This window comes from Arachis duranensis, chromosome 4 (assembly GCF_000817695.3).
Source record: "Arachis duranensis cultivar V14167 chromosome 4, aradu.V14167.gnm2.J7QH, whole genome shotgun sequence".
NCBI lineage: Eukaryota > Viridiplantae > Streptophyta > Magnoliopsida > Fabales > Fabaceae > Arachis > Arachis duranensis.
The window spans coordinates 95,045,587-95,070,833 of NC_029775.3; the positions used below are offsets into that span (position 1 = coordinate 95,045,587).

General features: G+C 34.1%; 3 protein-coding genes across 4 annotated transcripts in view; all 3 read right to left on the reverse strand.

The window, feature by feature from the left end:
- Nucleotides 1–553: 553 nt before the first annotated feature.
- On the reverse strand, nt 554–4,362 carry LOC127746471 (uncharacterized). Of its 2 annotated transcripts, none has more exons than XM_052259811.1 (3): nt 3,537–4,362; nt 1,536–1,924; nt 554–830 (listed from the first exon to the last, which is right to left on the reverse strand). In XM_052259811.1, the coding sequence occupies exons 1-2, from the start codon at nt 4,148–4,150 to the stop codon at nt 1,858–1,860; spliced, it is 681 nt and encodes a 226-aa protein (XP_052115771.1). In that variant the 5' UTR covers nt 4,151–4,362; the 3' UTR covers nt 554–830; nt 1,536–1,857. The 2 variants fall into 2 exon arrangements, with proteins under 2 accessions (XP_052115771.1, XP_052115772.1); XM_052259812.1 differs by having other exon boundaries at nt 793–839.
- An 8,414-nt stretch (nt 4,363–12,776) lies between these two features.
- Nucleotides 12,777–13,355, reverse strand: LOC127746665 (uncharacterized). Its single transcript, XM_052260604.1, has 2 exons — nt 13,175–13,355; nt 12,777–13,093 (listed from the first exon to the last, which is right to left on the reverse strand). The coding sequence occupies exons 1-2, from the start codon at nt 13,353–13,355 to the stop codon at nt 12,777–12,779; spliced, it is 498 nt and encodes a 165-aa protein (XP_052116564.1).
- Nucleotides 13,356–20,480: 7,125 nt separating this feature from the next.
- The window catches only part of LOC107484993 (ammonium transporter 2), a 5,279-nt gene continuing 512 nt past the window's right edge, over nt 20,481–25,247 (reverse strand). Inside the window, exons 2-5 of the mRNA XM_016105537.3 lie at nt 24,648–25,045; nt 23,455–23,740; nt 22,813–22,916; nt 20,481–21,461 (exon numbers count right to left, since the gene is read on the reverse strand). Of these exons, the coding sequence (XP_015961023.1) occupies nt 21,030–21,461; nt 22,813–22,916; nt 23,455–23,740; nt 24,648–25,045 (1,220 nt within the window). The 3' untranslated portion in view covers nt 20,481–21,029. The remainder of the gene's footprint in view (nt 21,462–22,812; nt 22,917–23,454; nt 23,741–24,647; nt 25,046–25,247) is intronic.

Below are 25,247 nucleotides of genomic sequence, written 5' to 3' on the forward strand. Positions count from 1 at the left end.
AGTGAATGCAGTACATCCAACTAATGCAACAAGTAATGCAATACATTCCAAAATTAATGATGGTAAAAAGCTCTAGCAATGACACTTTCCCTCATGACTACAGCGGGAAGAGACGGAAAATAATTTTACAAATATTTGAATGCAAAGTAACTGGGCTATCTTGCAAGTAAAGTAGCAGATCATCAATGACCAAAGGGAGAAAAATTAAGTATTAGAACATGTGGGGCATTGCAATTTTAGCTTTAGACAACAAAATTGTAAATATTTTAACTCAAATATATACATGCATGTGTGTATATAAATATTCAAGGGGCAACATGTACATTAATTTAACATTTATGCTATATCTCACATGACTGTCTTGAGAGCGCTTGTCCATTCATTTAGACTTATCACTTTTAAGTGTGTGGGTTTCTTTGAAGACCTCCTCGTAGGTTGGTGTACGGCCCAACTGCTTCTTCTGTTCCACATAAAACACAAAATAAGAAAAAATTTACATAAATATATGTCTATTAAATAAGATCTAAAGCCACTTAAATTATGTTACCATCCTCTCTATAGTTGAGCTCAATGGAATAACCACCGCAATGGACAGAATCACCTAAGAGTGATGCTCAATTCTCCCTTGCTTTTTTTCTTATATTTTTCCATTTCTCATATGTTTTCTAGTACCTTTCCAACACCTTTTTGTAAGTAGAAATTAGCCATTCGTGGATTCTATCCACATCCTCACGGATATCTGACATCATTTGGCTAAATCGCTTACTTGTCCTGTACTTGAAAGCCCTCCGAAAAAACTCATCATCATCATCATCAATAAGAAAGTGGCTCTGCACATACTCATCAAGTTGCTACTTATAAGATTCAAATCACATGAACAATATTTAATCAAGTTATGATTAAAAAAGAAAGAACAAAGAAAACAAAGAGTACATAACTCTCTCACTTTGATTATATTACACACAGAACAAAAATAGGAACAACATTATAAATTGCTACAAATAGAAATTGGTGCTGCTATTGAAAACTAGGGCCTGTGTTAAGCCAAATTTAAAATAGTTTCTCACTTGTTCTATAAATCCAAATAACAATCAACTATCAACTAATCACTTACTATATTTCAATCTAAAATAATTTTATTCAATCCAACACTTTAACCTTCCACTCCTTAAACCAAAGCTTCTTTGTCGGAAGAGGGACATCTCCAAACTTTTTGTACAGTTTATCATATTGTTTCTTGATGATCTCTGTAATCTTCTGAGAACCAAGATGAAAAGGTAACCAACTAATAATTTCATAAAAAATTGACAAGTTAGGAAACTAAAAAAATAGTTTTAAGTCATTAGCACTTTAATCTAGAATTAAAATATAGTAGTAAACACATATCTTTAGTCTATTAGCACTTTAATCATAATCAGGAAGCATATAACTAGTGAAAACATATACAATCAAAAATAATAATTTCTCTGTTTAATCAACTTGTATTTAGTTATGGAGAGATCCAAATTTTAGTTATGGAGAGATCCAAATTTTACCTTGTTTTTCCATCAGGAACCAATCTTTCTTTTGTGACACTATTAGGAACCGATGCAGTCTCTGATAGAGGAGATGTACTAGAGCTTCCAGGTGTCTCTGAATTAACTAATAGACTGGAATTGCAAAGCGGATGAGGAGTTGAAATTGGAGGAGGGGGTGGAGGAAGGGGACCCATACATCCTGGAGTAGGCCAACTTGGTGGAGGAAGACCCGTGTAGCCAAGATTAGGTACCATCAAATATGGTTATTGGCTAAGTGGTCCTGACTGAAAATCTGGCACAACTGAAGTCCCAGAAGGGGTGGAGGTGGTTGAAATAGCAGCTACATTAGTGGTGCGAGAACCTCTATGACCCTTGACACCTTTACCCTTGACCCGAGGAGCCATGGCCTACATATATATTAAAGACAATATTAAAATAATATTAAATACAAATAAATACTTTATTATCTGATATTTATTTCTGAGCAACCTAGCAATGATTTCTGTGCATGGCTGCACACCACACAGTGTAATGTGTTGTAGATCTGGTTGAAGAATGAGTGAGAGACTCTAGTCAATTGTAGGTATAAAAGCAAGTAGCTTCAGTACTTAATCACAATAAATAGGAAGGAGAGAAAGAAAAAGTGGAAAAATAACAGGAAACAACTATGTTAATCTGTGTGTTCTGCCACTGAACCACACTGTTTACGTTTTTTCCAGATTTATAGCTATGTTAATCTTGCAGTATACCTATCTGTCCTTGCTAATTCAGGATTACAATATTACTGCTATCTTTTCTTTTCTTTTCTTTGGTTATATATACCTAGGTCAAATTGTTCTCACAAAAACGTATTTTCCCCCTTAATATAATATAAAAATTCATCTGTTCAGAATATTAGTGTGATCTAATAAGTATACTCAGATTTGTAAAATGTTTAAAAGAGCGATAATTTTTCTTATAAAATATCAAAGTCTCACATCAGGATGTATAAACAAATTAAGAACAATATATGTAAAGAACAATATAAGCTAAAACAATACAAGCTAAAAATGATTACCCTATTAAAAATTAATATCATCATCAAATCTGCAACATCATCATATTCATTTTTATTAGCCCCAGAACTAGAGCCGATAGACAATTCGACAATGCGGTTGTCTCTAAATGGAGACTTAAGACTGATAAGAGGCTCGGTGTCAGAAATCCTAGAAGGATTGCTCTCATCCGCTTGATAAGCTACATCATTCCCTTCCTCATCCTTCTCTACATGTACATGATTGATTTCAATTCGACTTCTTGGTTTAGTGTTTACAACAACACGCCACATAGACTTGCAATTTTCAGGATAAGGTAAGAAGTAAACTTGTTTAGCTTTTTGGGCGACAATGAAAGGATCATAGTGGCGATATCTTTTACTATGGTTGACTTCAGTTATTTTGTAGTCATTATGAATACGTGTTCCATTTGGACGACTTGGATCATACCATTGACATTTGAACAAAACAACTCGATTAGAGTCACTACCAATGTATTCAAACTTGAGTATATCTTCTAATACTCCAAACCAATCACTTTTCCTGTTGCCTATATCACCTTTAACAAACACACCGATGTTATCATTTTTTTTTCCTTTTGCCCTTACAAGAGTATGAAATGTATATCCATTTACTTTATAAATTGGACAACTTGTTGCTTTGTTTGAAAGACCCCAAGAAAGTGATTGCAAATCAGGATCAACAATTTCATTGCATTGATTTTGAACCTAGTTAGAAACATTCAACAAATTATTTAATAGAAGTGATATGTGATGCAAATCTTTAGTTAGAAACCTTTACAATAAATTATACGAATTTATGCACTTACATATGATGCAAACTAAGGGGGAAATTGGTCATCGCTTTCTCCAGGACAAGTTTCTTTCCAAAACCTTGATGAAAGTAGGACTAGAGTTTATAAGCTATGGGATTCGTTAGTGAAACAAGTGTAATTAACTGTTTAATAAAAGATTTAGGCACTTACATATAGAAAGGGCTAACTTTGCTTTCATTGAGTAGAATATGCAAATGAGCTGCAGCCTTATCTCGCTCATCTAACCAATAATCTTTAGCTTTTCCAACCTTGCGACCAGGTCTATTAAATATTGATAAAGAAGCTTTAATTGTGTCTCCCCCGTCATCATTTCTTCCCACACAGGTTCGCCTCGATAAGATATGTGGTTTAAAGTAGAAAGAAACAAAACTTGAAGTCTTCTTGGCCAAGAAAGCCTCACAAATCAAACCTTCAACTTTTGCTCTATTTTTTACTGTTCGCTTGAATGCTCTTATCACCCGTTCAAACGGATACATCCACCTATATTGGACAAGTCCACCCACACGTGCCTCATATGCTAGATGAATTGGCAAATGCTCCATCACATTAAAGAATCTCGGGGGAAATATTCTTTCTAACATGCAAAGGATAATGGGAATATTCTGCTCCATAACCTCTAAATCATGAACCTTGAGGGTGGTTGAGCACAAGTCTTTGAAAAACTGGCTTAACTCGGTAAGAGGCTTCCATATATTTGTAGGTAGTTCTCTGAATGCAGTTGGAAGCAAGCACCGTATAAAAATGTGACAATCATGGCTCTTCATACTAATAAACCTCCCCTAGGAAAGACTTACACATCTAGCAAGGTTAGATGCATAACCATCCGGAAATCTAAGTTGTTGCACCCACCTATACTCGTCTTGTTGCTGTTCAGAAGTTAAAATATAAGCTGCCTTAGGTTTAGACCAACAATTATCATCGACATGCCGCAAATATAAATCTGGATGCTTGCACAGTTTAGCCAGGTCTAACCTAGCCTTTTCATTGTCTTTAGTTCTATCAATGTCCATAATAGTATTCATTATGTTATCAAGCACATTCTTCTCTATGTGCATTACATCAAGACAGTGACGAACCAGGTTATCCTTCCAATAAGGTAACTCCCAAAACACACTTTTCTTAGTCCAATTGTGAGTAATACGATACTCTCGTGATTTAATCCACTTTTCATTATCTGATATCTTTCCAAGTCCTTTAACCCTTTGCCAAATCTCCAAACCACTTAATTTGGTAGGAGCTTCTTCACTTTCTATTTTATTCTTTCTGAAGTCATTCTTATTGCGCTTATAAGCGTGGTTTATCGGCAAAAACCTCCGGTGACAATCAAACCATGATGCCTTGCCTCTATATGATAGTGTAAAAAACTTGGTATCCTCCATGCAAATAGGACATGACAATCTTCCTTGTGTCATCCACCCAGACAACATCCCATAAGTTGGGAAATCATTGATAGTCCACATCAATGCCGCCTTTAAGATGAAATTCTTATTTTCTACAATATCATACGTCAAAATACTAGGATTCCACAACTCATTTAATTTTTCAATCAAGGGTCCCAAGAATACATCAAAGCAAAGACCTAACCTAAAGTTTCTAGGATCCAAAGCAAAATTAGAGTGAATACGGTCAAAGCTTTTCCATGCTTCCCCATGTGACGGATGGGTCATCACGCCATCATCACGTTGGTTTTTTATATGCCATGTCATGTGCAGAGCTGAACTCATTGACGCATAAAGCCTTCGAAGTCTAGGGATTAAGGGTAAGTAGTGCATCCGTCTGACAGGAACTCTCTTGGACTTACAACCACCATCGGAAATAGGCTTGAATCTAAGTGCTTCACAAAACTTTACAAAACTTCACAACATCTAACTTACTAATTGTTTCTATAAACTCCTTAACCTTGTCATAAAACTCAGGTTTAATACCCCCTCTTGTTTGATTCAACCTATCATACATCCACACTCGATGGTGCCAAGACATTTCTTATGAATTCGATATTTTTAGTACCTATAAATCATCCAACACAAGCAATATTTCATCTATCATACAATATCCTATCAATATTTAACCATATCAATGCAATACAATCAACAACATAACACAAGTAATATTTCATTTATCATGCAATACCCTAACAATCAATAAAGTTTACAATACAAAAATTACACTAACCTGAACTCCAGGCAAAAAGTTGAAGAGATTGGACAAAAAATCTCTAAGCGAACACACAAATTAGTCTTCTAATAATTAACTACCTGTATTAATATTAATTTTCTTTACTTTTTCTTTCAAAAAGTGCAGCATTATTTGAACTTGTAGGATGAATCAGGCTATATATATAGAAATAAATTAAAATAAAAGGTGACAATATATCAGGCTATATATATAGAAATAAATTGTGCTATGTAGAAATAATCAGGCTATATATATAGAAATAAATTGTGCTAGGTAAAGCACTAAATGTTTTAAAGGCAATTTCCCAACCTTCTCTATTTGTACTTAAGTCATCTCTCTTTATCATTGAATTGAGTAGAGTAACACTTCTCTTCCATTGAGAATTTTATTTATAGGAAGAATCAGGAATCTTATTGATTATACTTCCTTATCTGTGACTAAATAAAATTTGAAAATAGGTACTTATTTAGAACCGGAGAAAGTATCCTTAAGTTACTTAAATTCCTACTAACAGGACATGAAGCTACCACCCAAGTTACCTAAGACTGCGGTAGAATTGAGATTGAAGGATTAGGACTGAGTATAACTAAAATTTTAGTTCACATAACATTTGCAGTTGTCCTTCTTGCTTTAATAGCTATTAATGGTAAATTTTCTTTTTTAACTTTGCTTTATTTTTTAGAACATAATAGAAAGTTTATATAAAACTCTAGTTATATCAAAATTCTGCATATGATATCCTTTATAGGGTTTGGTATCCCAAGGGTACCAACAAACATGAGTATTAAATGTAAAGTCCAAGATGATTACAAGATTTTAAAAATCCTTTGTGCCCTATGGAGAACTTTGTGTAAATAAGGCAAATGGGGTTGCTGTCTACCAAAGAAAACAAGCAAAAAAATATCATCATAGCAAAATCAATTAGAAAAAACAAGGATAAAGTGAATGTGTCATTGAAAAATAATAAATAAATAAAACTTAAGGCAATTGAAGGGAATGAATCATAAAACCAAACTCCAAATTTGTCAGTTTGAAGACCTCACTCACAGAAAAACTTGCGTCAACTGTGCTCTCCTCTGAAACAACAGCAGAAACAGTCCCACTCCACCTGCTAAATAAATGTAGATACAACAATACATTCTATATTGACATACCACTATACCAGAAAGATTCATAATGATGTCATCCTTAAACCATGACAGAAATAATTATAAATTAGATATTAGACCTCTTCAAGACTTCAACATAGAAAGAAACTGCTGTTTGTAAACAATGCAGAATTCAGAAATTAGCAAGGACCCTTACCCAACTTTAGCTTTCAACAGCATATCTTTTAATGGGTTAATAATAGTTCCATACTTTATCTATGAGAAGAGCAAAAGGTACAACACAATATACCAAGAATTATCTCAATCGGCACCCATGACAATATACAAAGTCCATTTCCCCAAAAGCTAACTAATGCAGAACATGCATATCTAGAACAAACAGATTATGGTGAAGACAAACACACTAGCACTTACTCTTTCCAGGCGTTGGAGAAGTGCAGTTTTGAATTGGCAAACACTTCGACCACTTGAACTAGGGTCCAACTTGTGAGCTTTCTCAAAGGCAAAAAATCGGCCTACAACAAAATAATAAGTTAATAACAGACAAAGATGCACATTTTCATTAAAAAATAATAATAATAAATAACTAAAAAAATAAGTAAGACATGAATTTAGAAAATGCTATTAGCATGTATGGAAGTTTATCACTTTGATATGAGTTGTAAATCAATATTAGTTATTACTACATGATTAAATTGTAGACCAAATTGTAATAACCATTTTTCTTATTCTAGTAAGTTTTCATATTCTTCGCTTTTTGCATATTCTCTCTTTTTGCTCTCTGATCACCGTGATTCTAAACAACAAATGCAATCAACTTACAGAGATAAGTCAGGTTGAGAGATGACCACTGAGTCAACTAAGGCTAATCCAGCACCAGCAGCAACAATTTAAAATTTTCCCCCCAAGAATTTATCCAATTGGTTGATTTTCTAATAGAAACAATTTCTTGCTCTTCTAAAACTTAAGTCTATTAAACAAGTGTACGACACAAGCTAAATTAAATCCTCAAAAGTGTTCAATTGAGCAGGAAACTAGCAAAGAATAATGAATTAGTTGACTGGTGAATTCTCAAACGCGTATTTGATAATTAACTAATGTTACCTGATAAATTTCAAATTGCATGAATTATTATTAGAGAAAAATAAAAAAACAAGCCATAAGCATTGCAATGTTAAACCCTCTATAAGCAAGATATAATCACAAACAGTTACAATGCATAGCCCTGAAAAGAAGAATTTAACCTGTAGTAACAGTTTCACTGCTTGAAAATATAACCAGAGAAGATTTTAATCATTGTATTTTTTGAAGACAAAAATCATTCAAAATTAAATTCATAATGCAGGAGGAAAACACACAATTATGCAGAAAGGTAGTCCAGTTTGGTCCAACTTCAGTTATGCCAGCAGAGCAAGAAGTTTGTGAGACTTCAGCAAGTGCAACAAAATGAATCACACATGAAGTTTTTCAAAAATCCAAAAACCATTTATTTCAGAAAAAAATGAATAAATAAATCTTATCCCAATACTATTACAATTTTATAAAAATCATTGCTTTGTTTAGTGTTTGACAAAAATTAAAGCTGTGAATCCATTCCTTTTGATAAAACCGAGTTCTTGATCGAGATTTTGGGAGAAGAATTGGGGAAGAGAGAGAGAGAGAGATAATAATTTCTGTATATTGATTCAGAAAGAAAAATTGAGTAGAATAAGTTACACATTGCCTACTATTTATATTACTAACTTATCCCTAATTCCTAATTTAATTTAAAGAAATTAACTAATTAAGATAATGATACCCTGACTCAGCAACACTAATTTCTAACAGAATTTGTTATACAAATTTTGTTATACAATCAATTTCAACTTGCCATTATAACCGAATGCATTTTCATCTCCATCATCCTCCCTCAAGTTGGAAGTATTTGAAACCTGTCCAGAGCTGAAAATATTATCATCTTCATCATCCTCCCTTAAACTTATGGCTACATTTAAAATCTGTTCAGATCCTCCCTCAAGTGGGGTATGCAAATCCAGCATGCCCAACTTGGAAGTGAGCGCTTGAAAAGGCTTTGGTGAGAAGATCAGCTGTTTGATTAGCTAAGTTAATGGGCAGCAACTTCAATATGCCAGCTTGCGCCTTTTCTCTTACAATGTGACACTTCAATATGTTTGGTGCGCTCATGAAACACTGGAATGGCAGCAATGTACATGGCTGATTGATTATCACAATAGAGATTAATAGGTTGCGGATGAGGAAGTTGGTAATCATGCAGCAAATACAATAACCTTTGACCCTCTTTTGTTGCCTGAGCCATGGCTCGATACTCTGCTTCCGAAGAATAACAAGCCACAGTCGTTTGCTTCTTACTCTTCCAAGAGATGAGAGAAGATCCCAAGAAAAAACAATAACCTGTCACTGATTTTCTAGAATCAGCACAGGTTGCCCAATCCGAATCAACAAAACCAGAGAGGCGAAGAGCATTTTGGCATGAGAAGAACAACCCTTTCGCAGGAGCTTGCTTGATGTAACGAAGGATATGTAGAGCAGTCTTGTAGTGTTCATCAGTAGCACAATCAAGAAATTGGCTAAGCTTTCCCACAGCAAATGCAATATCTGGCCGTGTATTAGTCAAATATAGTAACCTTCCAAGTAACCTCCGAAAACATGTTAGGTCCTCAAGTTTCGTGCCAGTCTCTTTAGAAATTTTACCATTATAAAGCATAGGAACACTGGCTGGTTTCCCCTCTAACATCCCATACTCCTCAAGTAAGTCAAGTGTGTACTTACGTTGATATAAGGCAATGCCCCGGGAACTACGTGCCACTTCCATACCAAGAAAAAATTTTAGCTTTCCCAAATCTTTGATGCTAAACTCAACATCCAATGCTGTCTTGATAGCCACAATTTCAACCAGATTGTCTCCAGATAAAACTAAATCATCCACATATACAAGAATTACAGCCAGGCCATTATTAGTGTGTTTGGTGAAGAAAGAATGATCATGGCTTGATTTGATGAAGCCATGCTGCTGAAGAAAGCCACTGAGACGCAAATTTCACTGCTGGCTAGCCTGTTTGAGACCATACAAAGACTTGTCAAGCTGACAAACTGCACTATTGGGAACAACAAGGCCTTGCGGAGGAAGCATGTATACTTCTTCTTGTAACTCACCAGGCAAAAAGGCAGTATTTACATCCAGCTGGTATAATTCCCATCCTTTGGCTGCTGCCAAAGTGAGTAGAAGTCTCAATGTAGTGAGCTTTACAACCGGACTAAATGTATCAAAGTAATCATAGCCAGCTTGTTGACTAAAACCTCGAGCCACAAGTCGAGCTTTATGCCTTTCAACACTTCCATCGGGATTGAATTTAACCTTGAAGACCCACTTGCAACCAATGGCACGCTTTTCCAGAGGCAAAGAAGTAATTGTCCAAGTTTTGTTCTTCTCAAGAGCGAGTAATTCCGCACTAATTGTATTTCTCCAACACTCGTGTACAACAGGTTGTTCATAAGTCTTCGCCTCAATTGTGGTAGTTATAGCAAGGGAAAAGGCTCTATGGATGGGAGAGAGCCGCCCATAATCCACCATTTGAGATAGTCCATATTTCCGTGAACATGATTGGACATTAGAACAACCTGTGTCAACCAACATGCAATGATAGTCTTGTAGGTAATTAGGTGGCTTTCTAATGCGGGTGGATCTTCTAGGCTGAATATGATGGGATAAACTAGGTTGAGATGCATGAGGATGTGAAATTGGTGTACTATGGGATGCATTTGTGGGCTCATGATGTATATGTTGAGACCTCAAGTCATGCAATTGTGGCGGACAAGATGTATAGGAATGTAATGGGGATGAAGGATATTGCAAATTCAATGAATTATCAACAAAGGGATCAATGTCATCAAAATGATAAGTAACGTTATGCTTGGGAGCAAAATCAGCTTGACTTTCTTGAGGAATTGTCTGAGTGGATTTATATGGAAAACAATGCTCATAAAATTCTACATTTCTAGACAAATATGTTTCCCTAGTGTGAAGATCAAATAGAACATACCCTTTGGTGCCGGTTTGATAACCAAGAAATACACTTTTTCGTGCCCTTGAGTCAAATTTTTTTCTTCCTTGTGAAATAGTGGATGCATAAGCCAAACAACCGAAAATTTTAATATGATTTATGTCAGCATTTTTGTTAAATAAAACTGCAAAGGGGGTTTGATTTTTCAAAACTGGACTTGGTAATCTATTTATTAAATGTACAGCTTGACCAATAGCATAATTCCAAAAACACTGTGGTAAACCAAATTGAAAAAACAATGCCCTTGCAACATGTAGTATGTGTTGATATTTTCTCTCAACGATACCATTTTGTTGGGGCGTTTCAACACAAGAAGTTTGATGAATGATGCCATGTAAATTGTAAAAAGAAGTGATTTTAAACTCAGGACCATTATCCGAGCGAATGGTCTTAACTTGGGTTTGAAAGTGAGTTTTAACATAGGTTATAAAATTTTGTATCAAAGTGCTTGCCTCTGACTTTAAGTTCATGAAATAAACCCAAACAAATCTTGTTTTATCATCCACAATTGTTAAAAAATATTTAAAACCTTGTAAAGAAACGGATGCTATAGGACCCCAAATATCCATATGCAAAATATCAAAACTATTTTGGCTTCTTGATTCACTAAGAGGAAATGGCAAACGCTTTTGCTTTGCAAAATGACAAGAGTCACAAGGTATATCATATTCAGTTTTATTGCACTGTATAGAAGGATAAATTTGTTTTATTATTTCTAATTTGCTTTGTGGTACATGGCCTAGCCTATAATGCCACAAATCATTATTTGAAAAATTTGAAAAACATTGATTTTGTGCAATTGTATCTGCAATTCTAGTATTCAAGCTAAGTGCTATACTTTTATTGCAATTTTCTGAATTTGCTGTATGCAATGGATGTCCTAAATGCTTCATATCTGCTGTCTCTAATGTTGGAATGCCTAATTGAGATGGTGAATGCATCATGTACAGCCCTCTTTTTTCTCTAGCTGTGCCAATCATCTTCAAGGAATTCTGGCTTTGTATCTCACAATATTGGTCAGTAAAAACACATTGACAATGCAAGCTTTGTGTAATTTTGGATATGGAAATTAAATTAAAGTTGAAAATTGGTGATATACAGCACATCATTGAGATAGAATGTGTTTGAAAATACCACAGTTCCACTTATTCGTGCTGTTGTTTCTGTCCCGTTTGGTAACTTGACCAAAATTGGCCTAATATGCCTAAAAGTAGTAAAACAATGTATTGAGTGTGACACATGATCTGTGGCACCTGTGTCTAGCATCCAAGAGTTTGAAAAAAAAATTTTACTGACAATAAATATGCAATATGGGAGCTCATGCAAAGTGTGTAAGTCTCTAAGATTATACCTCTCTTTTCTGCATTGGTGTGGCAGGTGTCTCTCATATTTGCTCCTTGACAAGGCTGTGTACACTCCTGTTGAAGAAAGGTAAGCAGTGCGTTTCTCAAATTCTGATTAGACAAAGATTGAACATCACTCTTCTTCTCTTGTTTCTCTGTACAACCACTATTTCCTTCAATTTCAGTAGCTATCTGATTTGTCACAGCTGCATTGTTCACTTCCCGTGATAATTGTTGTCTTTGGAAGTGGGGTGGGAACCCATGTTTGTGGTAACAAGTATCCACAAGGTTCCCTACCTTATGACAATATGAACATGTCTTAGATGAGCTCCTTCCACCACCTCTTCCAGTTCTCCCTGCTCGTCCCCTTCGCCCTCTTCCTCTAGGGACATAGTTGTTAAAATTGTGCACTGAATTGGCCACTGCAGCAAAATTTCTAACCTCCTGATTTGGACCATGAAGCTGCCTCTCTTGTTGAGTAAGCAAAGAGAACAGCTCATTGATAGTAGGAATAGGTCTCATAAGCATTATTTGGGATCTCACAGTCCCATATTGCTCATTCAAGCCTCTCAAGAACCTTATCGCATAATTCTCTCTTCTGTAATTCCTCATTGTTTGAAGACCACAATCACACTCTTCATTGCAATCCTTACATTTAGGAACTGGCTGGAAGCCTTCAATTTATTCCCAAACTGCCTTCATCTTCGTGTAGTATCCTGTGATGGTTAGATCTCCCTGTTTCATTGTGTGTAATTCTTCTTCTAACTCAGCAATCTTAAACAAATCTCCATGATAATACATGTGCTTTAAATCAACCCACAGATCTACAGCAATCTCATTCCAAGCTACACTCTGTGCAATTTCAGTACTCAATGACAAATTAATCCAGGCTACAACATATGTGTTGCATTTATCCCAAGCTATAAAAGTTGGATCATCCTTATTCGGTTTTTGTATAGTTCCATCAATGAATCCTAGTTTGTTCTTTGATTTCAAAGCTAACCTCATAACTCTAGATCAAGAATTATAGTTCTGAGTGTTCAAGGTAACAGTAACAATAGAAATTCCCGGATTCTCACCTGGATGCAAGTAATAAACACTTGATGGATCTGATAAGAAATTGGCACTTGATTTTGCGCTTGATAATTGCATATTTGAGAGTTTGCTCAAAACCCGTACTAAGCTTTGAAGTTCCGCTGGAGAAAACTCTGAATCTGGAGTTTGATTCACCTCAGGGTCTGAACTGGGGTTGTTTGCCATTGTGACTAAACCACAGCTTCAATTGTATCAACGACACCCTTTCTTCAATCTCGATCTTCCACGCTCACCGCACCATGATAAAACCGAGTTCTTGATCGAGATTTTGGGAGAAGAATTGGGGAAGAGAGAGAGAGAGAGATAATAATTTCTGTATATTGATTCAGAAAGAAAAATTGAGTAGAATAAGTTACACATTGCCTACTATTTATATTACTAACTTATCCCTAATTCCTAATTTAATTTAAAGCAATTAACTAATTAAGATAATGATACCCTGACTCAGCAACACTAATTTCTAACAGAATTTGTTATACAAATTTTGTTATACAATCAATTTCAACTTGCCATTATAACCGAATGCATTTTCATCTCCATCACCTTTACTGGTAACTGATTGACCCTTCTATAATTCTGCAAGTGAGAAGTCGAAGAGGAAGCCAATATTTAGCATCAAATAACCAATGATAAGAAGTAGAAACTCAGAGAAAATCAGTGATCTCAAGATAAAAGTGGAAGCCACGATGAACGAATCTCACCTCAACTAAACTGAATAGATGGTTGTAAATGTTGGAGAGTAAGATTGATAATGTTGTTCCTAGGGTTTGCAAAAGTTGTGAGAGTAAGATTGATAAAGTGAGATCGGAGAGTATGAGACAGAGTGAACTCGCAACGAGAGTTTGAGACAGAGTTACCTAAAATCAGAGAAGAGAAGGGGCAACAGCAAAAACGGCGAGAAGCAGTGAATCAGAAACGACGCACGGCGAGGAGGGGAGGAACCCTTTGAGACGGCGACGCCACGAGCTCAACTCAAAACTTCGTGCGATGGCGAGGAAAGGAAGAACGATGCGACGCAGCGTTTTGTCTATTTAATTACAGACGGAAAATCCGTCTGTAACCATTTCCCACGAAAAAAATTAATTTTACCGACAAAATTATCGACGGATTTTGTTTTTCATCTGTAATTTATGCTAATTCATTTTTTTTTGTTTTTCGACAAAAAATTCCTCTAAAACTCCGTTTGTATTTCCGTGGGATAAAATCCGTTGAAAATATCCGTCTGTAATAACTAGTTTTCTAGTAGTGAGAATCCGGAGCGACTGCACCACTTCTGTCTTGCCGCCACAACGCCAATAAGTTGATAGAAGCTAAATGAGATTTGGCTGCTGCAAAAATTGTTGCCGCTGCTGCGTGTTTGGCTTCTCCGATGAACACTAAAGAGAGAGGATGGATTCTTTGCAACCATTTGGAGTATCACCTCCTTTCTAGCAAGATAATTGGATCCCAAGTACAGCTCTACACTTATTTGCAACTAATACTTGATTACTTGCACCTGGCCTCCTCTACTAACTTAACACCACACAGAGAACATAGCTGAAGATTGTGGTTAACCATTCGGACATTGCAATCAGCTTTGTCCGCAAATTCCCTAATTTCCATCTCAATTTTGTGACCTTCGATATTGATGAGATTCCTTTTTAATAATATTAATGATAGACATAGGAGGATTTGAGCTCCAGTTTGGGTATAAGTTGTCAGAATGCGCCATTCTTGCAATCTCATGACCTAGTGAATTGCCTTGTCTTAGAACCCAGGTAAAGCCACTACTAGAAATTTTCCCAGTCAACTCCCAAATATCCTTTAGAATTGGATTAATTTCATAATAGTTGCCTTCGACTTTTTACTGCTTAGGTATGATTCAAAAATTATCTTCTTCATTTGAAGATTTCTAGCTATTATGAGAGCATTTCTAACGCTAAAGCTTTTGCAGTGAGTGCTGAGCTTGCTGCTATCCTGGTTGCTGCCCCCACAAGTGATGCAAGCACTACATATGACACATTCTTACAATAATTATTTTGATCTCATCGTTTCAAACTATAAAATTTTGTTAAATAGACTTAGGAGTAGTTAGGCTATACATGTAAGGAGAGAAGGGAATTTAATTGTCCCTTTCCTAGCCGAAAAAGTTTTTACCATTAAAGATACTGTGTGGATAGAAGAGACTCCGAGCAATATTTGTCGTCTGGTCACTTTTGATATTTTGGGGTACTAATATTAATATATATGAGTTCCTTAGAAAAAAAGCCGCCATAATAAGACTTTTCATAAATCAAGTGAACAAAGAAAGAAACTACTAACTTCAACAATTTAAAGGATTCTTTGATAAGAAAAGATGAGGATGGGGTCTTGTCCCACTAGCAGACAAGTGAGATTGCAATCTCATTTATTTTTCCATACAAAACAAACCGTTTGATAATTTTGCCTTTTTAATTGTTTCATTTTTCTTTTTCTTCTATGATTATTATACTTTTCCAACTAGCATGATCAATACTCCACTTGGATTATTTCATGGCATTTTCTTAGAATGTTCACTGCAAGCATAAGTTGTGGAATGGATTCACTTTTATATAAAATTTATGTTGTCGAAGTTGAACAAGAAACACAAGGGGACGGATCTCGTGTTATGTCTTTCATGAAGAACAGCTAACCATTATTTCTTTTTCCATGACCAAGAAAAAAAACCAGTGTTTCTTTTTTTTTAATACATATAAGTTTTCAACCAAATTAAATATTTTAGAGTTTTCACCATAAAAAAATGAGATATATAAGTCATTTTATTAAAACACAATCATTTTTGTAAACCCGTGTATCTTGTTTTCTCAATAATTATTAGAGATTTATAAATATCTACTTTTAATTAAAATTTTTTTTTTCAAAAAATTATTACAGGTTTGTTTATTTTTTACTTGTATATAATACTACTTCTTTCAAGAACTTAAAAGGATAGAAAGATCTACATAAATTATTATATCTCCTACACTTCTTAAATAAGAGTTTTCTTTTAATTTAAGATTTATTTAATTTTTTTTTACATAAATTTTATTTATTTATCTTATGCTGATTTTTTTAAGAGATAATAAAAGATTGAATTCTAAACTTTTTAATAAAAAAGACTTTGATATTATAATCCCACGATATTACTTCTTTCAAAAATTTAAACTGATTGGAGGAGGTACGCTCTGACAAATCAAAATTAGTATAAAATAATAACTATAAAAAAAATAATCATTTGCATTCATGAACTTTATAAATATTGACAAAAGTACTCATAAAAAAAGAAAACCTAAAGTTGTATCCATTAAAAATGAATTTCCTACGACAAAAATACCCAAATTCTAAATTTTTATTATCTTTTTAATAAAATTTTTAAATAATTCACAATTTTCACATTTTTTCGTTACCACCACCTTAACCACCTCCTCTATTCTCTACTGAACTACTGCTAGTCTGTTAGTCTTCTATCCACGCTGATGATGACAAAGATGATGATAAGACCTCCAAACAATCCAACTGTTTCCACCCAACGCTAGGTCATCTTTGATAGCACCCACCCCAAACCCATCAAGCCTGCGACTTGCTTGGTACAGGTGCACCAGCGAGGGAGAACCTGCCACGTACAGTGCCTAAAATTGAAATCTTCGAAGACGACCTCATCGAGTGAGCGCTGAATGGAGGGAAGAGTGAACAAGGGTTAGAGAAGAGAGGACTGCGTTGGATTTATGCGCAGGATTGACAAGAAGATATGCGACCAGATTTCTCGTTGGAGATCGGAGTTTATTAGGTATCCGTAGTCCAAGGGGCGCCAGACGATGACAGAAATGAGGTCTGGCTCAACGACGGCGGAATCATTGGAAGTTGTTGTGGTGGAAATTGAGGGTACGGGTGAAGCTATTTTTTGGGGGAGGGAGAGCATTAGAGGCAGTTAGGGAGAATGACAGTGGGATCGCATTCATCTCCGAATCTAGCCTTGATGAGGCCTCTACCCAGGGGCGAAGTTTAGTTAAGACAAGGGGGTCATGCCCCCCTCCCCCAAATTTTGTTAAAAAAATTAGTAATACTTCTTCAGAAAATAAAAAATAGTTCACCTGGCTCAAATACTTTACTATGACTTAAAATACCAAATTTCAATCTTTATCTCTTGCTTTTATTGCACAATAATTTTTTGTTTTAAACAATCAAACCTTGTTTGATTTGGACTGAACTGAGTGTATTCGTATTTCACAGCTCTCTATTTAATAAGCAACACTCCCTCTACCTTTGAGTTCAAATATAAAAAATTAGGTATTTTTTATTTATCTTCTATCTTCTTTTTTATATATTTTACAGGATATATATTCAAATTTTTATATAAAATAATCATGAAAAATCAAAGAATTGATGTATTTTTAAGAGGAAGACTAATATTCAAGGAGAACATATAACTTTTACAATATATCAACACCTGTAAATAGTTTTTTTACTTTAATGAATCACAAAAAAAGTGAGATATAACCTTCAAAAGTTCAAAGAGTTGCATCTGATGAGTTTGACCTTAATTCTTTGAAACGAGACCCTAGAAAATGGCTTTAAATTTGGCAATATCACCAAAATCAGAGAAATGAGGTTAGACGAGTTTATCTTAGATAGGGTCCATATCAAAAGCATCTTGACAATTATCTTCTATCTGCCCCCAAAATTTTGTTTCAAGCTCCGCCACTGCCTCCGCCGTTGCTTGTGCAGTTTAGTTCTGTGATAACGATGATGCGGAATTGTTCTTCAAGAGCAAGATAAGGAGGAGATTGTTCCTGACTGCTGTGCTGATTGTGGTTAGCCGTGTTGGTTATTTCATTCCTCTATCAGGATTTCACAAAGGTTGATATTGCAGAACTTCCTTAGCTTTGCTTCTGGAAGCGTTGGTAAGATGCATTCTTCAATGTTATAATAAGAAACAAACATGTTGTTCATTAAGGCTTGAATCCGGGCAAGAAGAGATGTGAAAGTTTGAGATTTGAAAAAGAAGAGATGGTAGTAGAGTTGAGGTTAAAAATAAATGATAGAATAATTTGAAAATTTTATTAAAAAATTAACAAAATTTTAGGATGTAGACACTTTGATCGTATAAAATCCATCTTTAATAGAAACAATATTATTTTTTTTACAGATACTTTTATCAGCATTTATCAAGGTTCTGAAAATTGGACCGGACCGACCGGTTCGACCGATTTAACCGCGAACCGGCGATGCAAGCGGTCCAGTCCTCCTCTAATAACCACCAGACAAAAAACCAATTAAAAACTGGTGAACCAGCCAAAAACCGGCCGGTTGGGCCGAACCGGTGACCGGCCGGTTCTTCTAAACAACGCCGTTTTTGTAATTGTTTTAAAAAATAAAAATTGAAACCCGACCCGACGCAGGACTCACACGCGAACCCAACCCCCCTTCTTCCCACGAGTCCTATTCGTTCATCTCAGCCTAACAGTGAGTGAACCCTAGCCCTCCTCCTCTGAACTGAAGCATTCCCAAGCTCCCAACCCAATAGCCTTCCATCGTCGCCGCAGTCTCAGGTCGTTAGTGCCACCGCCGTTGCCTGGTCTTCAACACCAGTAGCCCTCCATCGTCGCCTGGTTCCTAGCCCAGTGAACCCTAGCCCTCCTCCTCTGAACTGAAGCATTCCCAGGCTCCCAGCCCAGTAGCCCTCCATCGTCGCCACAGTCTTAGGTCGTCAGCGCCACCGCCATCGCCTGGTCCTCATCACCAGTAGCCCTCTATCGTAGCCTGGTTCCCAGCCTAGTGAACCCTAGCCCTCTGAACTCTGAACTGAAGCAGTCCCAGGCTCCCAACCCAGTAGCCCTCTATCGAACCCAGGTGAGTGAGTCATCGTCTTCAATGTTCATCTTCTCTGAACTTCCTCTGCTCGTCTTCTTTGTTCTTCGTTCCTCTGCTCAATTTTTGTTTGTTGGTTAGTATAAGAAATAAATAATCTAAAAATTAAATTAATTCTGATCTTCTATTTTATTGTATTCCAATTGCAATTTCTGTTTGTTGGTTAGTAAGTTTTTTTTATTGTATTCGAAATTTACCCTCTGATATAGAAACATGAAGACGATGAAGAGGGCTACTGGTATTTTAGTGTTTCGCGCTTTTGTTGCTTTGTAATTGTTGACTGGCTAAATGCTATAGTAAATTGTTAACTGGCTGAATGCTGTTTTGCACTTTTACACTTTTACACTTATTCTGTTTTGTAATATTGTTGACTGGCTAAATGCTGTAGTAAATTGTTAATTTGTTACTCTATTTTGTTAATGCTGGAAACTTACTCAGTTTTGCAATATTGTTGACTGGCTGAATGCTGTAGGCAGAATTGTTAATGTTCATTGTGTTGTGTTGTGAGCTTGTGACTGTTTTTTAATTTCATATCTGTTTTATTAATTTCAGTTATGAAAAATAGTATTAATCAAGAAGCAACTGCTGATAACAATGCTTATGTTGGGATTTAATATTTAGATATGCTTTTATTACTATTTAACTTTTGAGTTTGGATTTTGATAAGATCATATGTATTTGGTTATTGATATTTTGTGTATGTAGTGTTTTAAATTTCGAAGATATTTTAACATTTATATTAGACTATAATTATATTTCAGGATGTGTATTTATAATTTATTTATTATTTCTATTCTAAAACGATTTTTTCGGTTGAATCACCGGTTGAACTGGTTAGACCAATAAACCAATAAATCAATGACTAGAACATTTTGATGACCGATCCGGTTTTCTGAACTTGGGCATTTATAAAGTTCATAGACAAAAATAATTGTTTTTCCTTTATAACTTATTACAAAATTAAAGTACTCCTTTATGACGCAAAATTGAAAGTATTAAATAGAATCTTATGTCATCATAATCTAGAGTAAGACTTTTTCTCGTAGTGTTTTAAATCTCTTTAATTGATCTTATGTCACCATATATACAAAAGTCAATTGCTTTGGACAGAAGTACAATTGTAGTACCATCCTTGAGAATGACATTAAAGCTTATATCATAAAATTAGCTTCTTCTTTTTTCTGTATCGCAAATTACATCAATCTTGCTATCATCAGCTAAAAAAGATTTGGTTTATATATATAATCTAATTACTTAATGATAGTGTACAAAGTGAATCAAAGTTAAATCCGGTTTTAAAAGTAGTTGGGAATATACAGTGATTAAAAATAATAATATATAGTTAAGCTTATTTATAAAAGTAATAGACATTATTTTATTTCAAATGTAAATTATACGACAAGAGGAACAAAAATCATAACCATGTTGACATTGAACTAGAAATTTTCATTCCTGAAAATCAAAATTCTACTTACATCACACTCAAAATTAATTAGCATCATTTGCCTATGATATTTCATACAGATCCACTTTATACAATTGAGTGAACAAATTAAATTAAAGCTTCAACGCTCAGCTACAACACTAGTAGAGTAGAGCCTCTCTTCTCTGACTCTTAAATATGGAGAAAACCTAATTATAGTGTCAATACTAATAACTTTATGACGTTTCAGTTTTAGTATACCTAGCTCAAAGGAAAAGGAGAAGGGTAATAAAGTCTTACAACAGATTTACATCTCATACCACTTAAACAAAAAAAAAAAATTCCATGTATTCTAGAAATACTGGTATTCTAATAATTTTAATTGTAAGATCAACTATTAAAATTATTAGAACATCAATATGTATTTTTTGAATACCTGAAAATATAGACAAAGATATTTTAACCATCTATTCTTATGAAATAAATGATTAAAATTTCAAAATGTCTATCATGCAAAAATAATTGTGATTAAAAAAACACTACTATACTACTCACAAATTGATGGTGACACCTCTTGCACCACTAACATAAGGTGAAACAGAAGAATTGCCATTATTATTTTGTGTCCCATGCCTTGTAGGATCATATTTTTCACCATCACCCCAAAGTGCATAAGCTTCTTCACCATGAACAGCATCATCACCAATCTCAAGTTGCTCATCAGGCATCCTCAAAGGTATGAACAATTGGATGACGAGAAGAATTATGGTGGTTGAGACCAAGTTCCAACCAATTACGAACAATGCTGCAACCAATTGTTTTAGGAACTGAACACCACCACTACCACCATAGAATGCACCTCTTGAATTGGTTACCGGTAGTAGCAGGTTGCAAAGTGTTGGTTCTGCGAAGAGACCTGTGAGAAGCCCACCCAATAGGCCAGCTACTGCATGTGTATGAAATACACCTAGGGTGTCATCTACCTGAACATAATATTGAAAATTAATTGTGTAAGGAGAAAAATAGAATAAATATGCACATCATATATGGTAAACAAATTAACTAGATACTTATAGATAGATTAAAAAATCATATTGTGGTTAATGTTTTTTTTTGTACAAAAGTAACTATGCATATTTAGCACTGCTAGTCATAATTATTTGTTGGTCTTCACCTTCTTATATTATCATATACTCTCTTTATTTACAGATAATTGTCCACCATATTCAATATTAGAAACATGATTGAAATGTGTATTAAAATTAAATTACAAAAAAAAAATTTACAAAGTTACCATTAATAATGATCATCTTTCTTGATTATTTTATTTATTTATTATTCTCTTTTGTTGTTATTCCAATAATAAATTAAGGAATATATGATCCAAAATATCTTATATACAATTATAATTTTTTTAAAGAGGAGTGTTAGTATTAGGGATCAGCAAATTTTGTGATTTATAATCATCAATTAGTCATCATTGATATTTTTAATGGTGTGTGATTTCATCTAACAGTGCAAAATTTTTTTTTTTTTGGTTAAATACTAGCCAAATTTTAATAAAAGTGCTGATTTTTTAATTTTGTTTAAATGAACAATTAATTTTGTAAAAAAAAAAAAACAACTAAAATAGTTCAGCCCGTATAAACTGGTGACATAAAATATTATATTAACCGTCTAATTAACTACCAGCCTACCACCATAGTTAAGTAGAACCCATTTTACGAATTAATCAATTAGACTTAAACATGATAATAGCATGTGTGAACTGAACCCCCCAAATTACATATAAATTAATAAAAATAATGCAACTATTCTCCATGGAAAATTTAACAGACCAGACTAAATTCCAAGTCAACTATTCAAACACGAAAATCCAAGAGATAGAAACAAAATGGAATACCCCACCAGCTAATATAAATATATAGTACTAATAACTAAAATAAATGAGAAAAATATAAAATATAAAAAGAATTTTGTAACAAGTAAATTTAAATACATTTAATAATCTATAGATGAAAGTAAATTTTTTTATAAATAAAGTAAATTAATTAACACATACAAATTAAACTCAAGTTTCCAGATTATCCTTTCAAGTTTCAACCTTAGCTTAGAGTGCTATTGAGCTGACGATGAAGTTGAATGACGTATGATATTATTGGCTTGCTTCTTGTATCATTGAATGAAGTGTTAAAAGTTAAAAGATTCACGTGCATAACAAATGAGAAAAATAAACGTGACCCTACACCTAATTAAACTTTTTGCTTAATTAACGGTGAGAAATAATAGTGTGTTATTGGAAGAGAAAAGAGAGAAATTAAAGAGGAGGAAGACCTTCTGAAGGAGGCTTGACTTTTTGTGAAGAATCATCATTGAGACCCACGGAATGCTTCCAGATAGCATTCCCATCACTATAGCCGCCCACGATTGCACAAGCCCTGTGTGTGTAAGCAAGTGTTCAAGGCCCCATTATCATTTTATTTATTTTCTTTTCAACAAATACTGCATCTACATATATATAGTCTAATACTAATGGAATCTTATGTCACTATTATAAATTTTTAAGTAATTGTATGTAAATTGTATCATAAGTTCATAACACACTTGCTATTTGCAAGGAAGTATATATAATTATATATATTAGTTGTTCACTTTTTTTCATTGATATGTTTTATTATTGTATAAAATTAAAGGTTGAGTTTATATTGTCTATAATTAATTAATTACGATATTTATAGTGGCTAAATAACTTTAGCAATGTTTAAAAAATATTGATAAAAGTTAAAATGATATAATTTTATTTTTTAATTAAAAATATTGTTAAATAGTTAAAAAAATATTATTTTAATTTTATCATTAGATTGAATATGACTATATGAGCCTCAGTTAATTAACTTGAATTGCATTATATATGAAACAATTAGTTTGTGATTAATGGAGAAGAAACGCAATGCATATGCAGATGTAAATGTATACCTGCACCAGGAGTGATGCACACAAGTCCAGTCATCATACCCTGAACAGCGCCAACGACAGAGGGCTTCCCAAAGAAAGAAACATCAAGAGAGGTCCACACAAGGAGGCTAGTGGCCGCACAGATGTTAGTGTTCAACACAGCAATCGACGACGCTGTGTTTGCGGCGTACGGTGCACCTCCATTGAACCCTGACCACCCCATCCACAGCAACCCTGCTCCCGCAAGCATAAGTAGCACGTTGTTTGGCGGGAACCTTTCTCTATCACTCTTCAGCCTTGGCCCAACCTGCCCACCCATAATAATATTCAACAATATTAAAACTTTCTTAATTGTGATTTATGTGCCCATGTGGGTGTGGCCACCACGGTAATTAATCATTATAAACCAAGTTGCTAATACAAATATTATATGATGCATGAACGTAGGAAATTAATTACACTCGTAATAAGTTTTCATCTTACTTTATGATTTATGATGATTATTCTTTTTCCAAAGGTAAATACATAATCAGGTATCGGCAAGTGGCAACGCACGTAACAAAGAAATAATAATAAATTAGATGATAGGTAGCTAATTATATGCAGAAGAAATTAGTTACCTATCAAATAATAATTTTTACGTAATAAAAAATTAGGTAAAATATATTTTTGTTTTCTAAGATTTTGAATAATTTTAAAATCTTTCTAACGTTAAATATTTCAATTTTATTACTGACACTTTATATATATTTTTTATTTTGTAATTTAAAATTTTTATTAGTCAAAATATTTTTGTTTTCTAATATTATCATATATATATAGGATGGAGGTGAATATATAGGCGATGATATACAAGAGGAAGAGAGAGGATGATGATGCAATAGGATAATATTGAAAAAAAATCATTTGTCTAATAAAAAAATTAATTGAAGGACGGAATTTGAAATATATTAAATGTTATCATCAAAATTAAATTAAATTAAATATTATAGATATTTTAAAAAATTTTCAAAAAATGTAAAGAACAGAAGTATTAAAAGACATTCATAAATGATAACTAACTTAGAGAATTAAAATATTAATGAAAAGACTAAAGGATGAAAAAAATATTTATGTGACTTATTTTTTATATATTAAATAAGGAAGTGAAGAGATAGAGGAAGTAACATCAATAATGGGAACTTAATTAAGTTTGAAGTAGTTGATGTACCTACCCAATAAGCAGCAGTGAATCCAGCAATTCCAGATGAAAGATGAATAACATAGCCACCTGAGTAATCAATAACACCCCAGTGATAAAGAAAGCCACCACCCCAGAGGCTGAAAGCACCAACAGTGTAAGAAAATATGAGCCAAAGAGGCACAAAAGCCATCCAAGCCTTGATGTTCATGCGCCCAAGAACAGAACCAGCCAGCAAGATCATTGTTATTGCCGCAAAAGTGAACTGAAAATACACAATGGAAGCCATAGGGAAAAAGGGTGTCTCCATAGCCTTCTCAAGTTTACCATTTTTGTAATAATGAGCGGTTTCAGGAACCTTGGCTTGTCCTATTAGGTACTTTTGACCTAGTGCTGGTGCTCCTTTCCCCCAAAATGGAAGAAGCTGGTCACCTGCAAAAATAAAAATTGATTATCAAAAAATCTACACTTGGATTTTCTATTAAAAAGGGAATTATAATATAAAAAAAATTAAACGAATAGTGTTAGGGACTAACACATTTAACGTGAAAAAAAAGTTAATTAATATTATTTTAAAAAGATAATATCAATAAATATTGTTATTTATGTAAGATTTTTAAAAAAAAAAAAACTC

Bases quoted from the DNA above. Each gene is read 5' to 3' on its own strand.
- LOC127746471 (XM_052259811.1), bottom strand. From the start codon at position 4,150: ATGAAGAGCCATGATTGTCACATTTTTATACGGTGCTTGCTTCCAACT. The intron at 1,925-3,536 runs GTAAGTGCCTAA...ATATATATGTAG, and splicing joins AAAGTTAGCCCTTTCTATAT to GCCATGGCTCCTCGGGTCAA.
- LOC127746665 (XM_052260604.1), bottom strand. From the start codon at position 13,355: ATGGCAAACAACCCCAGTTCAGACCCTGAGGTGAATCAAACTCCAGAT. The intron at 13,094-13,174 runs GTGAGAATCCGG...TTATGAGGTTAG, and splicing joins TGTTTATTACTTGCATCCAG to CTTTGAAATCAAAGAACAAA.